Raw genomic sequence first — 17,075 nt, 5'->3', positions numbered from 1 at the left:
AAAAAATTCGGCAAATATATAAATTAAGTAAACATTAATTTCTCTTTACCTACATACATATTTTTATTAGCAAATATTAAAGTTTTTTAGTTTTATGCGACAATTCGTGATAATGGAGTTTTTTTTGTTCATTTTGCAGTAAATATATTTTATAATTATATTCTTATACTAAAATTAGTTTTAAGCTTAGCATTAAACACTGGGAAAATATTGAAAACAGAAATTCCAAAATGCGTTAAAAATTATGTGATATTTCCAAAAAAGAATTGGTTTAAAAAAATAATAATTATAAAAATAAAAATAAAAAATTTATGTATATTACGTTAGTACCACGGCAATAAAAAGTATAGTTATAGTTTGTTTATTTAAGCGATAAGCGCTTAAAATTTAGGCTGAATTTACCAATATCGAATTTTGTAAACGATAAAGATTTTTATTTTTAATTTTTTTCAATTTGCTGAACATACTTAACATACATACATGATTTGTTTTTATTTTAGTAATATAAATATCATTGGGAAGTGCTCATTTAAGGCAATATAGAAGTTTTATAATTATATATTTACGTTAGCATTTATAGTATTTTACTTAATACTAAAATGCATTTTATTGAATAACTACGTCATTTACTACACATAAAGCTGTGCATCAAATTATATTACGTTACGGCATTTTAGTGTAAAGTTCTTACTAGTTACTTGTTATGTCAGTTTTACGAACATTAGCATATATTTTTTATTTTAAAATTCATATGAGCATACATCATTGTTCACCTAAACAAATATTAACTGCTATTTATGTACAAACATTTAAACAATACCTACATTTAAATATCTATATATATATATGTGTATGTGTGCACCTACTGTATCGAAACAGATGGCCCCGCTATAGTCAGAATCAATCTTTTCGTACGAAGTATAATGACGATTAGTGATATAAAAATGGTAAGTTTAGCAAAAAGTTACAAAAAGCACACAATATCAAGCAAAAGTCATCTTATAAAAATAGCATAAAAACTTTTACAAAATAAAAAATTTCAAATTAATATATTTATTGACTTGCAAGCCATATAAGCAAAAATTACTCAAAAAATAAATACCCAAAAACTCATCACATAAAATTACCAAGAAAAGCGCTTAACCAAGAAAAGTTATTTTGTATTCCCAAGATATTACATTGAATGAACTATATACTTCTCCCCTTTATGGAATGCTCACAAATAAAAACAAGCATTGCATTAATTGCCTAACAAACATATTTACTCGCATTTACTCAAAAACCCTTTTGCTCTTGTAGCCATTAAATAATACCACAAAAAATAAACAGTAAAGATGCTTTAAAGATTAAAATTTAATAAATCTATAAATAAATTTAAAAATAGCTTGCATTTATTACAAACATAGTTGGCAGCGGGTGCAGAGAATTTTAGATAGACTTCAAACACTTTTAGCCAGCAAAATCATCAACATTTCCATTAAAAACAAAAAAAATAAAAAATAAACGAATATATTGCCATCATCACTTTTTTACTATCGTATACTTATTAGTAAAGCAAATAACAACAACCTTATGATAACTTCCACTCTCACCGATTGGTTGTAAAAAACAAATTTATTAATTGTCATGCAATTCCCGCGTTACTCACTGCTCACTACATTATTATTTTAAACCACTACTTACTTACATACATCATAAATGATCTCTATACAAATAGTGTTAAGCTGATTTTCTGCATTTTGACATACACAAGACATCATTGGCTGCTTGAAAATAAACAATCCAGTAATATACATAATACAAAACTCAAAATGCAAAGTCTTTGCTGCAGTTGAAAAAAAATATTTGCGTTATAGAAAAAAAAAACATTTCCTTTAACATTACAGAAATTTCTTTCTTCACATTTTTAAGGAAATCGTAAAATAAAACAATCCAAACGAAACTAAAGACTTATGCTTCAACTACAATATTCGCGGCTAAGTTGATTTCGTTGAATTGATTTTAGCGCTTTTTCCTAATAAGATATTTTCTCAAAAGTTACCAGTCTTCAGAAAGCAAGTTTGTAAATTGATGCTAAATATATAATATTTTCAGAAAATGCTATGCTTCAGCGAATTGCTAAGCGCTTTCGCGTAGTTTTTATTAACTCGCTGCTTACCAATTGAAAAGAATATGAAGCGTTTCTTCTGCTTCAGCATTGCTCTGCCAGTTTCCAGAAAGATCGCTTCGTTATGTGAAATTTTATAGCTAAGTTTATGCTGTTCCTTGCCAATTCATAGTAATATTGTATTCTGGCTTTTTGTCTAAATTAGCAATACTACAGTTAAACATATTATATGTATGTTAATTAGGGTGGGGTGAAAACATTCATATTTTTTCAGCCACTCAAATGTACGTATTTTGTACATATTTTACAGTCTATTCGTATAACATTTCTGCAACACAAAGTATTGATAATAAACTGAAAATGATTGACAATAAATATGTCATATGTTTATTTGACCTTCAGTAGAAGACTTTGCATAAAATCATGTTTTCCAGGATTTAAACACACACATCGTTGAACCCCATCAGTTCAAAAAGTCACCTTTGCAACTGTATTTAAAGAATTTAATTGTACGCAGTTTCTTAGAATTACGTTATTTAATATATTCATATTTGTGTTTTTTTTTTTTGTAATTTTTATCTGTTTCATGAACAATATACAATATTAAATCAGTAAAGTATATTCTAAAGTTGGAACTGAACAGTTATAAATACTTCTTTAGCTAACAACAATATTTAATCATTATCATATTTATAGTTATTTTAAAATGTATCCACAACTATATATATTTTAACATACAGTGAACTTTACTACGTAAAATCCTTCCAAAAAAAAAAAAAAAATTTAAAGAGAAAATTTATATTGTGCATAACTCTTAATATGTATGTGCTCCAAACTGCAAGACGAGTTTCTATATACTACATAATATACGCTCTATATACAGTTTATATTAATTAATTATAAGTGTATTTTGCTGTTAGCTTAATTATGTTTACGTTAATTTGCCTTTTTGTTTGATTTTCTCAAATGTTTTTTTTTTGTCAATACATCAAAGCTGTTTGTACAGTTTTCTTTTAAATTGTTTTTTTATTTAATTTTTTATTTAATATAAGCGTTTCTTCAACAAATGTTGTACTTTACTTGCGGCAAATAGGCTTAACTTAGTTGGGTTGCTAATTCACAACTTTTGTTGGATTGTAAATAACACCATAATTTCTGTGTTTTTTTTTTGCACAACATCGTTTTGTGCATCGAAGTGATGTAGTACGGTGAAGTCTCGTGAAATTCATGTTTTTCTTAACGTATTGTCACTGCCACTGTCGGCAATCACATTTGGAAATAAACAGGTTAATCATATATTATTTTCTTGTTACTTTTTTAATAATATTCATAAATTATATAGTTTTATCAATTCAGTTATTAATATTATTTTTTGTTGTTTAATATTACATTTTTAGGTTATGATTTTTTATATTCAAAATATTGGTAAATCCGTTCAAAACTCAAATCATGTCATTTTCAAGCTGCGAGTTTTTTTTTCAGTCAAAATATGTGCAAAATAACACCAGTACTTACCAATTTACCGAAAGAATTATTTCGACATTTTTGTATTAAGTTCGCAAGCAATGTTGCTTCGTGCACTTTGACTGCGTACACCTTTTCAAAAGCTCACAAAAAGCTTTTGCAACTATGAAAGAGCAAGTAATTAAAAAGCAGCAACAGTTATTCCCATCTAATCCAAAACAAGTTAATATACAATTATAAAAGTATTAACAAAACATCAGTTTTGTTGGTTGTTATATAATAAGAATATTTGTATACATGAAGAAAACACCTTAAATACTCGTAGACAAGTAATTGTTTATAGTTATTGGTGTATTTCCTTAACACTTTAGACGTATATCTATTTTCATGTATGAATATATATGTATATGTGTGTGTGTATTATACAGATGGTCCCGCTGTTGTGCGAGTCAACATTTACATAAGAAGTATATCTAAAATCGATGATGTCACTATGGTAAGTGCGTGTTAGGTTTACAAAAACTAAAAGAAAATCTAAAAATGAAACAAAAAAAAATATATATATATAAATATATGTATATAAACAAACAACAGTCCATTAAAACACAAATATTCGTACTTTCGTATTCTGTAGTGTGTATTTTGTAAAATGTTAATTAAACCATAATTAGAACAGTTAGCAAAGCGCCATTAAACGAGTGTCTCCGCATACCCTGCAAAGAAGTCTGAACGCGTGGTGAATATGTCCTTTAGGCTCAAAATAATTTCTCCTCACAGCAATAGGCCTGTTATTAGCTAATATTTTCTTCTTATGCTTCAATTTTATTGAACCACTTAATTTCACAAAGAAACGCTCACCAGACTGCGTACATAATGTGTACTTCGAGCGCGGAAAAGTCTACAGCGAATGTTCATCTACCATACTTTTCACCTAAATATAATTTTTCGCTGTGTCTATTTACATGCATACCTACATATATGTATAACGAATTCTCAGTGAATTTTCAGTAAAACCGAATTCCATACGGATAAAGTCGCGTTTTCGCCTTCCTCTACATATTGTCCTAAACACGTCCTTAATTAACGAAAAGTGTTTAGTGTACAATTACATAATACATATAATATATAGTATATACAATATACCGACATAAAAGAAATAATGAGAAACCTCAACGTAAGAATGGTTGATACATACATACTAACAAAGGAAAACTAGAAACCAAAACAAAACTTATATATATATACCATATATTATTATAAGTGTACGAGCAAATGTGATTTATTATTATTATGTTATGATTACTATTAAAATAATTGGTATTATAATTTATATGATAATTTAGTGTTATGATTATACCACACTGGATCTTAACATAAATATTTAAATAATACTACTAATATTATAATTAATCGTTTTGATATTGATGTCTTTTTTGACGTACAATACAATTTTTGTATTATTGATTCATTTGATGAATACATTTAACATTTTCGATTATTACTTCACCTTTTATAGTATTTTTAGTTTCTTCAAAGTCTTCGTTTATTTATAATTATTCCTTTACTTAGTCAACTAGCAAATTGAATGCAGACTAGCAGTATAAATAAATCGATTCAGTTATGGCGCTAATATAATGTGTTTTGGATATGCCTATTAGGTATTAAGCGTGCACACTCGCTTTTTTGTGTGATCTACATTTTCATATAAGGGCAGCTCATGCGACCCTTCATGTTGTTGTAACAGCAGCGAAATATTTCTAAGAGTATGCGGTAAAAGTTGTAGTGGCAGTTAATGTGCAAATCTAAATCGCGGTATATTTTAGTTTCATAAGTCCGTTTAACATTAGAACAGACGATGTAAAATAATTTCTACGTGCTTCATATAGTCGCCACAAATATAAGTTGCCACCATTGTAGCAAAAAATTGCGTAGCCTAATAAAACCTTTCACATTAGAAATAGAAATCGCTATCCATTTCATAAACACATACTCCTTTATAGTATTGTGAAATACTCGCCATCAACTTTTGTTACATCATAACGGATTTCATAGAATTTCACGTTCTTGAATAACACATTAGCGACTTCCGTATTTGTCATATACTTATGTACATAGTTGATTGTATTCTGCATTATGACAAAATTTTGTTTCTAAACAGCATCTAGGAAATATATGCAATTATTTATACAGTGTGGCATGTTCGGTAAGATCTTGATCCTCTCGGCGCATAATACATTTTTGTCTGCCCCAATGAGGTCTCGATCGATATACTACTTGCAGTATGACTTGTTCGGCAAGATCTTAATTCTTTCGTTCGATCTAATCGTATAAGCATTATCTAGTGTCTTCATTTTAAAAACTTTAATATCAGAAAATTCTCCAAAAGGCATTGTAACTCGATTTTAAGCGCTCACATAAAATATGGTGAAATTAAAATTTAGCTGATTATTATTATTTATTTAATTGTTGCTTCAATTGCGTAAATCAATATTTTGTCAAATGTCTAGCATATAATTTTAAATATTTTATTTTCTTTAATTTATTGCTTTATTATTTGCAAAAAATGTAAAATAATAATTTTCTTTATATTCTTGTAAAATTTATATTATTCATAAATTAAAATCTAATCAATATTATTGTAAAATGTCTTTTGGATCTCTTTCACTCTCTCTATCTAACTATTTCTAACTAATATTAACTATCTCTCTCGCTCTGCAACTAAACTTGTATTTAAATTAAATTTCGCAAACGTTTATAATTTAGTTATTTTTATTTTCCATTGTTGTGTTAATAAAATATATAGAAAGTTTACGCTCGAAATAGTAATTAAAATAGCGGATTAATTACTTGTAAGAAAAAGGCGTAAGAATTTAAGTAAAGTCAATGATTGCGTAACTACATACCAACATACATAGGTACATGTGTGCAATGGGATAATTGTTGAAATAAATGTCCGTGTTTAGTTATAAATTGTTTACAGCATAATGTTTGTTTTCAATAATTTTTATTAATTGATTTCTGTTTATTTCTCACCCATTACAGTACATGTTCGCCAAATTATATTTTGTGAAAATATGCTAATAAGCGCTATAAAATTAATTAATTAAAAAATTTGTTTTTGTATGCTTTAAACGTCGTTAATACCGTTTTTGTTAAAAAAAAATCGTGTAATTCGAAATTAGCTGATACTAATCATCAGTACATAAATATATATCGATTGATAATTGTTTCACTCACTAACACACTTTTTTAATTTATTTTTTATAATTATTTGAGTAGTAATAAGAGTATGTTTAAGGTCATTATATTAATTTTTAATTTTCATTTGTATGCGTTAATTTCATGATTTCGCTCTTTTGTTAAATAAATATAAAATAAAATGAAATTAGTTAAATACCGCTGCACAAACCCAAATATGACGTAAAGCAAGCGAAGAAATTACATAAAAATTAACTGACATGAGTAAACCGTTGTTTGATAAAACGTGCTACAGACCATATTAATATGTATTTGTGTTTTTTATGTTTAATTTCAACGCATCACAAGTGTTTTCAATGCATATGTTTTTTACCCACATCATGATTACTTTAAATGAGATCCATACAGACATTTTTCAAAATATACTTATTTAACAACGTACCCGCAATCATAAAATAATTTACAATTATTTCATTCACTTTCATTTCGTTCACAATTTCATCAATACTTTCAAAAACGAAAAAAAAAAATTTATATTCTAAACTAGTACGAATATTTATGGTATACTCATATACTGTATATAGGAAATACATACGTGATATACATAAGTGAGTTAGTATCGTACTTATGTACTTTAGCGACGTATTAAATTAAAGTATTATTTAAAATCACAAGAGGTGTAATTATTTAAGAACAACATTTCTCAAACATAACTTTGAGATATAATTTAGATTTAAGAATACTCTTAAAAAGGTATTGTGATTATATAATAATGCCAAACATTATTTAGTAAATATAATTTTTTAATAAAAATATTAGAACGTAAATGGAGCAGCCTGCATCAATTGCGCGTACGGATAGGCTTTAGAGAAAAATGTTAATATACTTAATTGTTTTTAAAGTTGGAAATAGGTATCGAGCATTGATATAGTTTATGTACAGCATATTAAAGCGCATTTATGCCTGAAATATACATATAAAATTATTTACTTTTTTTGTTACAAACATAATTTATATCGTATATTTTTGTCCTATATTTTGTCACAAAAAAAAAAATTATATTAAAATAAAAAATTTTTTTTTTAAATTTATAAATAAGGTTTGTGCCAATTTGTTTCGGTTATTTATAATTTTGGTTTATTTATGAATACTTTTGATTACATTAGTAATGTATACAAGTTTTTATACCCTGAACAGGGTATATTAAGTTTGCCATAAAGTTTGTAACACCCAGAAGGAAACGTCGGAGACCCTATAAAATATATACGATATATGATCAGCATGATAAGCTGAGTTGATTTAGCCATGTTCGTCTGTCTATCCGTCTGTCCGTCCGCCCATCTGTTCATCTGTCTGTCTGTCTGTATATGTATATACGAACTACCCCTCCGTTTTTAAGATGTCGATCTGCAATTTTGCACATGTCCTTTTCTCAAAGCTGCTCATTTGTCGGAACCGATGTCGATATTCGACCACTATAGCATATAGCTGCCATACAAACTGGACGATCGGAATCAAGTTCATGTATGGAAAGCTTTTTCATTCGACGCAATTTCTTCATGAAATTTGGCATTAGTTATTGCCATACAAACTGAACGATCGGAATGATGTGCTTGTAAGGAACCTTTTGTATTTATATAGGGTATTATAGCTTCGGTGCAATCGAAGTTAACGTTTTTTTCTTGTTATTTATTATTTTTTTTTTTTTGAGCCAATAAGAAACATTTTTTGTTCATCAATCAAAGAACCTATACTAAATAGTCAAAATCGAATGTGAAATTCTAGAAAATGCGCCTACTCTTGTCTATGTCAACATGTTCCTACGGTCAATCTCAAAAATCGACGATTACAAAATGGTGAGTTTTCCAGTCTTTAAACAGTGAGCAAATTAATATCAACAGTTTAAAAAAAACACCAACATTTATAATGAGGCCATTAATGTATGTTATACATACTGTATAATTAATATTGAATATCATTGAGTGGTTTTTCAAACAGCTGTTACTAATAGGTGCAAATAACTTTTTGGAACGATAGGCCGATATTGTAAAGCAAGTTCAGAAACTATTATCTACATCTGAGTATAACGGAGGGTAACGTTTTTTTTTTAAAAATAACTCTGTAAAATAGTTCAAAGTTCTAACATCGCAAGTGTAATTTGTTGTGTTTTGGAATTATATAATATTTTATATTTCCCAATTTCTTCTGACATGAAGAGTTAGTGACTTACATTTAATTAGAAAACTTAAATGCAGCTTTAATGCCTTTGGTAATTAACCACAATTAATAATAATAAACTAATATTTTATCTAAGTAATAGCAATCTAAGAGGTTATATCCACTTGCAAGTCTAAAAACGCATTTTTTGTAATTTTTTTTAAGAGGCATTTTATTTAATAAATAAGTATATAAATGCGCATTTACAGAATTTAAATTGCTTTAATAATCGGCGATTCATTTTGAAAAACTTTTGCTTAACTTGATTTCGTATTCGATCTCCAGGAGATTCGAAAAAATGTATATGGCGATGAGCATGATTTCTGCTGATTTTTTGATTAATAAATTATTATTACTCTAGATGAATACAGGTAATGATCGAAGGACTAGTCAAAATTTCTATTTTTGATAAAATTTACACATCAGCGTGGCATAAAAAATTATTATCAAAAATTCTATTGTTTCGTTCATTAACCGATAATTATTTCTAAGAAAGTGGTGTGCAAATTTCAAATCAATCGGTGCAGCTGTTTCGGAGAAATTTACTTCACCGACACTGAAAACAGCGTTTTGAAAAAATGCGTTTAAAATTTTGAGAACCGATTACACTAGGTTGAAGTGTTTTTTTTAAACACGCTCACATCTCTGAATCTATTTGCCGTATTTACTGCGAATTTTCGGAGAGTATTCTCTAATATATGCAAATATATAATATATACCATAAATGAAAAAAAAACAGAGAAATCCATTTTTTTTCTTTTGCCAATTCACAGCTGGATATAACCCCTAAAGGAAACTAAGTCGCTACAATCACACTGTTTAAAAGCTACTCAATGATTGCCTATTTCAAAAATTTTATATATAATTATTTCATAATTTATTTTTGACCAAAAACACCTTTACTAAAAAGTGCGTATTCGATCAAAAAACTTGCTATACACAAAAGTTGCTGCTTAGCTTTATAGAATTATATGTTCTGAAAACCAAACTTCTTTTGTAAGATACCGCAAAACACGTTTCAAAAAGAAATATAATTCACTGCTACCAGGCTCTGGTGACCATACTTAACAGCTTTTCAATTCAAATAGCTCATCCTTATAGCCAGCTAAAGGCAAAACTCAAACTCAAAACACTCAATTGTACTATAATCCCACACAGCTGTTGGACCTTAATAATCACACCCGTCTTCATCGTTCTACATGCGAGAAGTGTTCAATTTGCGACACGCTTAAAACCCAACGCTTTCGTAACAACTCGATTACTCGGCCATTTCAGCTTTCACTTTCACTTTTTAAGCAGCAATTCACCACTTGTAATAACAACAACTACTACCGTTTTCTCTATGTAAATTACAAAACCAAAATTGCTTTTGTGTTAAATAAACTATGATTTTATAAATAAATATTTCTGTTTTCGATTTTCATTACTAACTAAACGTAATAGTTATGTTTACGAAATCAAAGTCAATACATGTATGTATTTGTATATGATATCTAATGAACAATATCAATGTATTTGTATTATACAAGAATAAATATTTAATGTAAAAAAATCAGATGTGTATTTTTCATGGTTTAAGTAAAAAACTTTTGTTCACAACAGCATCACAATTTTCATTACTAACCTAACTACAATATTTATTATTTCTCCACTCCAGTGACATACATTTTCCACTGTACTAATATATTCTAATGTCTACGCTTGTTTTCCGACTACACGTAAAGCTGTAAATTGTAATTAAAGAAGAATACCATTGATATTTAACCTAACTATGTCTATCAACTATTATTCCAATACATACCATACATTTATATTTATAAACACATAAGTTTTTTTTGGTTTAAGAACTGTGCTTGTTTGTGTCATAAAGTCCATATGATTTTATCGTTTCTCACATTTCGAAATCGTGTGCATCTTTTAACAATTCTGTTCATTGTAGCATTTTCAAATGTTTTTTAGTTTGAGTTTTAAATTAAAATTATTATTTTTGATTTTAAAGAAAATTAAAACATTTAAAACTCATATTCATAATTTCGGAAACTGCGGTTTTTATCATTAAAATCCATTATTGTTGTGTTTATTTCTAATAAATTAATATCTACAATGTAAAAGTATATATGTACATACCATACATATATACTTAGTCTTGCCATAAGTTGTGTTACAAAGTTTAAAATGCATACACCGAGAAAATAAGTATGGAAAAAAACGCAATTTAAGAGCAACTCAAAAAACTTAGTGTCTGTCTTTTAGTGTTTCCCAAACGTGTGGAGTTGTTGACATAAAAAGAAGTGATAGTCCTCGCGTATTTCAAACCAATTTAGCCATAAAAACTATTTGCAAATATATTCACAGAAAGCCTTTTAGAAAACAAAAAGTTATGTCAAAGGATATGGATATATCGACCAAATCAAAGTCAAGCCTACCGTCAGTCAACTATTAAAAAAGTATTAATTAAGCAAAAACTTCCAAAGCGCCAGGAATGTTATTCCAACGGTTCAACGTGCTCACAATCTAGCTGTTTTAATGCTTTGGTGGGAAGTAAAGGCGTTACACCTACTCACTTCTGTGAAAAACAGTTAAACCTGAGGCTCAGCAGGATGCTTTAGAATGCTTTACGCTGGAGAGTAATGCATCTTTCGGCAAGTTTCTGTTTCAGCACACAAAGCAATAGACACCAAGCAGTGGCTTAAAATCAATATTACTGGTTTCATAACTGCATATGAAGGATCATCTAGAAGTACCGATTTAAATCCATTGGAATATTGTTTGTGTTTAGAAGAATATGGTCCATCGATTACCACACAGAAATTTGGAGTGTCTTAATCTTAGGAACAAGCTGCATCGTCAATACCAAGAGTAACAGTTAATGAATTGATGCATGACATTGAACAATGTCGAAATCGTTTGAGGGTTCGTGTAAAAGCAAAAGTTGACCATTTCGACTAAAATTTCATTAATCGTTTTTCTAACAGCCTGCACTTGTAACAGAACTTATGGCAAGCCTAAGTACATACCTACATTATGTTTTTAAGTTTTTGTTGAGAAAAATTAGAAACTCTTTTTATAAATGCCCTTGTAAAGAATGTGCCTAACACAACAAAGAGAACAATCAAAAGGGCATACTTTTAGTTTTTCACAGATTTTTCTTTCGTAGATCTATATAGTTGTTGCTAGCTTTTTATTATTAAATGGTAGAGATTACATGTATTAATAGTTTCTGTTTTCAATAAGGAAAGCTCAAGAGACAAACCACAACACATTTGTAAACATAAAAAACAGGAGGAATCTACTTAATCATTTTCGGGAATTTTAAAAGTGTTTATAGCTTGCCTATGAATTTGGGTATGACCTTGCGATCGTTAGCAGTTTTCACCTAACCTATGTTTTGAACTAAGAAGAATCTACAGTTTTAAACCACTTTTTAACTCCTTAGTTCATTAGTTAAAAGCATTGGCATCTAATATGATCTCGGGAAGATATGCAAAATTTTAAAAAGATTAATCCATGGCCAATGATAATGGAGTTGTTTCGAGTTTAGTTAGATTTTACGAAAAGTTTTTTCTAAAGATTTATAAAAGATATTCATTTTGCATATCATAGTCTAATAATATTTTTAAAACAAATTGATTTTATCTATATTATCAAGCGAATCTCGCGCATTTGCAGTTATCAAAAATTAGTTTTTTGAATAGTATTTTATATTTAAATTTTGTTATTATACTTGCTGCGGTATTCAATTTCGTGGTATTACTCATGCTAAGCTAAAAAAAAATTTCTAAAAAAAAAAATTGAAATAAAAAATAATATATTTTTAGAAAAGATTTTAAAATTAAATTAAAAAATAATAAATTTCCAGTAAAATTTTTATATATACTATATTGTACATACTTTTTTTTTAAATTATTGCTTTAAAAGTCATCAATCTCACATTTTTCATGATTTTTTACTATAATATCTGTTCGCTCATTTCATCATGTCTATTTCGAGTACACTTTGTACAAAACCGCTATTTCCACATTGTTTGATTTACTGCTTACTTTTAACGAAACTAAAAGTCCACCAGTTAAGTCAATAATGTAAACGTAAATAATAACAACAATAAAGTGTACAGCAATATTACATAAATAATATTTTTTTTAACCAAAATGTGCATTGGTGCAAAAATCAGTGTTGAAATAAATAAAGTAGAAGCACATAACGATTTATCAAGCACCAAACAGTGTTGTTTAACGCCGCAAAACTAATACACAATTGTATTTACTCACATATATGTGCAATACTTACAAGTCTACAAGAGACACAAAGCTGGTAAATATGTTTATAATTTCACTGTAAAAACTAAGTTATATATTAGGCATAATATTAAAAAAAAATTCCAGATTTATATATGCGTAAAGTGAGAGCAATAAATAATATTATTACAATATGACAACACTAAAAGCATATCAATATTACATACATATATAGTGTATTTAATTTACATAATGTACAGTTAGGCGCACAAATATCATCAACTTTTCATTTCTTAATTTTTATAGTTTAATTATGAAATCTGATTTCCTGCGAAACCTTTGTCTGCGTTTCAACTGATAGCTTTTGTTGAGCATAATTGCATATATCGAATTAACAAAAGGAGAAGCTAACTGTTTTATAGTGCGTTTATACTAGAAATTACTTATTTCGTCTAAAAAGTCTATTTACATATATATTTCAGTCAGGAGTGCTCTTTGAACGTAACTGCGGGCAGAGCAATAGTTATTTTTGAACAAATAGCATTAATTAATTATTAATAATTCTGCAATATTTACTTTAATAGTGAGTAATTTTATAAATTAACTAATTTGTATAATAATTCGTCAATTAAAAAAAAAAAGCTTGCAATGTGAATCGTGAGTAATTTTCTTTAAAAAACGGTGCTAACAGATTTTTTATCCGATTACCTGTACTTCGTAAGTACTGTACTCGTACTGCTAAATTACATTCCAGCAGTCTTTAAAGCGTTATTTTTATTAAGTTTACCTTGTTGAATTGGTTTTTATTACATTTGTTCATTTTTGTTTTGGTTAATTAGTTCGTTTCTTGTTAATTATTGTATAATTATGCAGAACAGCGTAAAACAATATTCTTTTCATTGCTTTATTTACGTCTAAACTTCTCTTAACGCTATTTCAATATTTTGTTTAGGTGTTTTCTCTGTTGCTTTTAGATTATCCGGTAACCCTTATTTTATCACTGTTGCATGTAAATGTGCACGTTTCTACGTAGTAATTTAGTACCTGTACATGTTTTTGGTTTTTTATTTCTGATTAATCATTAAAAGAATCATAAATTTTTTCTATTCAATTTATTTATGCTCATGTAATTCTGTATAAAATCCACAAGTTAAAAGCGTAAATGAAAATTTAATAAAAAAAGTTTATATTTTCACATTTTACAACTAATTAGTTAATATTTGAATCCGGGAAAATGAGTAATATATAGTCTAGTTAGTTAATTACTGAGAATGTCATTAATTATTGACCAAAAATAGCAAAATACCACGTTTTCCTGGGAATCTTTTACCACAGTGTTTTTTAATGAAAAATTAAAACGAAAGCCAAGTAAAGTTTTCACTTTAAAAATGGTTTCTACTAATTTTAATTTGTGATATTGCTAATGAGTAACGGCTCTAGGAAGAAATATATAAAAATTTTGAGTTTATATTTGAAAATACTTAATTTATCAATATACACAAGCACTTTCAGAAATATTTTTATTTTAAGCGAGTTATTCGCTATTTCCCAAATAATTAAAAAACAAATCGTCCACTGTTGTAGTGGTTGCGGTCTTCGCCGTGATTGAAAACAAAATAGTATTAAAGATTATGAATTTATAAGGTATTACCTATAAAGTTGTAAAGTATAAATGGCAGTCTTTGAAAAAATTTTTTTCGGCTACACTTTAGCAAGCTGTAACTCAAAACTATTTGAAATATTTATTTAAAAAGTAAGTATTTTATATCTATATACTGTCGAAACAGGCCAAAATAAAAATAATGATTTTCTTGAAATTTCACACTACATAGTGGTACGCCTTTAATATTGTAAAAGCTAGTCAGGGTGATACTACAAGCTATGTCAAAGTCATAACACGGCTTTATTCGTTATGTTAATCGTAGTGGCAAATTAAATTCGTATAGCTATAGCTAATTCGTTTTTTTAACAACCCAAATCGCTACCAATTACTCTAACGCTAGCTATTAGAAACTGCACTACTACAATTATATAGGATTTTTAATGAAAATGAAAATTTAACAAAAATTACACTTTTAATATATACATACAATTAATTCTTTAATAAAAATTTTATTGCAAATACATAACTTGGAGCAATTTAACTTAGCAACACTATAGCTATGAAATAAAATCAGTGCATAATATTGTTGCTGCGCAATCATAATAAGGTTTTGAACTTTAGTAATGTGCGATACATATATTACAATAAAAAAAAATCTGAAAATAAGCACTTTAATTTAATGCTGCCACGTATTTTAAGTGCTTAATTTTACACAATATTTTCACTTTATTTAATAACTGAAACGTTACAAATGTACTTACAATTAAATGATGATGATTTATAAATTAAGCTGCTACCTAATTATAACAGTTACTTTATAAGTTACGTATATTTATTACAGTTAATTTTTGCCTGCCTACTGCTTACAATATATTCAATACCATACAACTTTTAATATTGTTAACGCAATACTTGCTAAAATATATTTACTTTTATATAAATGTTTAGTATATGTATTTACCAACTGATTACTGATTACCTAATATAATATAATACTTATATGGTATAATGTATGCTATTGGTGAATGTGACAGAAATATTTGAATGCCACTGCATTACCGCTGCTGCATGTTGCTTTCCAATCTTATAACTGTACTAACCGAACAAACTGCTTATCGCTAGCGCTTTTGATGTTGCATTTATCTTGCTTGTCTGCTTGACTTTAACTATTGCTTGCTTGACACATGCTTTGTACTCGTATGCTGGCATGAACTGTTATTTTTGCGAAGAAATTTCTTACACCAACTCATCTTAACCGCTGCAGAAGAGAAATTCCGTATCAGACAAATGAAGCCACCCTTAAATAAATTATGAAATTCGATAAAACCACGCTTAACGGCACATATCGAAAACATACCCGAGCATAAACCAAAAATTTGTATAAAAATTAATAATGAATTGTGCGGCCCATATACACCAACCACACCATCATTCGCATTCGAGTTGCTTTATAAACCACTTACTATAATGCTAAATTTCGACTTATGCAAATTCTTTGAACAAGCTCCCAAAATTCGTAGAACCCACTTAGATGCATTGCAAAAAGAAAAAACAAAAACAATAAAACCCAATACGAAACAAATTGACTATGCAAAATTGCAATTTACCCATTTCACTATTTACTCGCTAATTACCAGGCCAATTAAATCGAAGAGCGCATTAGATAATTAGAAAAATCCATTGTAGTATAGTGTTACATAATCATTATCGAAAATCATAGACTTAAACAATTACATTTGCTTATAAAAGTTTTTATCCAAATATGAATTCGACTAATCGACAATTTTGTGTGTGCGTGCGTGTACAGGAATACAGCGTGCAATTGACTTTCCGCGAGCAATGGACCGATGAGCGGCTGAAATTCGATGACATACAAGGTAAATTGAAATCAAACGCTTACATTTAACGTGTTTTGATTAGTAGGAAAATTTCTGTGTTATTAAAAGAAATTTATTTGCAAACAACTCCATACTAAAACTTCTAAGCGAATTGTGGCGCTGACAACAACAAAAAATATAAAAATTGAAATACATATTAAAACAACATAATTAAAGGCGTCCCAATTACTAAGTAGCCGATTTATATTAAAGTAATCGTAATTATAGTAAAGGTCTCATAGCTAACAAAAATTAGTACATGAACATCATGGGATATTGTCAGGCGCGAAATTATAGTTTGAGAGCAGCTTTGCAAAGTAATATATTTTAAGGATATATATTTATGTATTACTCTCTCAGAAAGGCTCGATCTG

At 28.1% G+C, this 17,075-nt stretch overlaps 1 protein-coding gene across 33 annotated transcripts in view; it reads left to right on the top strand.

Moving 5' to 3' along the window:
• Window positions 1-17,075, top strand: part of GluClalpha (glycine receptor alpha 1) — a 64,955-nt gene that overhangs the window by 25,533 nt on the left and 22,347 nt on the right. For 22 of the 33 annotated variants that reach the window (XR_011396959.1, XM_070111550.1, XM_070111547.1 and 19 more), the window contains 2 exons: window positions 8,555-8,625; window positions 16,632-16,701. Coding sequence is in view for 32 of the 33 variants with exons in the window: in XM_070111550.1 (XP_069967651.1) it covers window positions 8,555-8,625; window positions 16,632-16,701 (141 nt within the window). In the remaining variant the exon portion in view is untranslated. Of the gene's footprint in view, window positions 1-879; window positions 948-3,999; window positions 4,068-8,554; window positions 8,626-16,631; window positions 16,702-17,075 lie in introns of all 33 variants that reach the window. The other 11 variants (XM_070111521.1, XM_070111513.1, XM_070111494.1 and 8 more) reach the window with 2 other exon arrangements.

Source organism: Bactrocera oleae, chromosome 2 (assembly GCF_042242935.1).
Source record: "Bactrocera oleae isolate idBacOlea1 chromosome 2, idBacOlea1, whole genome shotgun sequence".
NCBI classification, from domain to species: Eukaryota; Metazoa; Arthropoda; class Insecta; order Diptera; family Tephritidae; genus Bactrocera; species Bactrocera oleae.
Note: the sequence above shows the minus strand (reverse complement) of the source record. Positions and strands in the feature narration are given on the sequence as shown.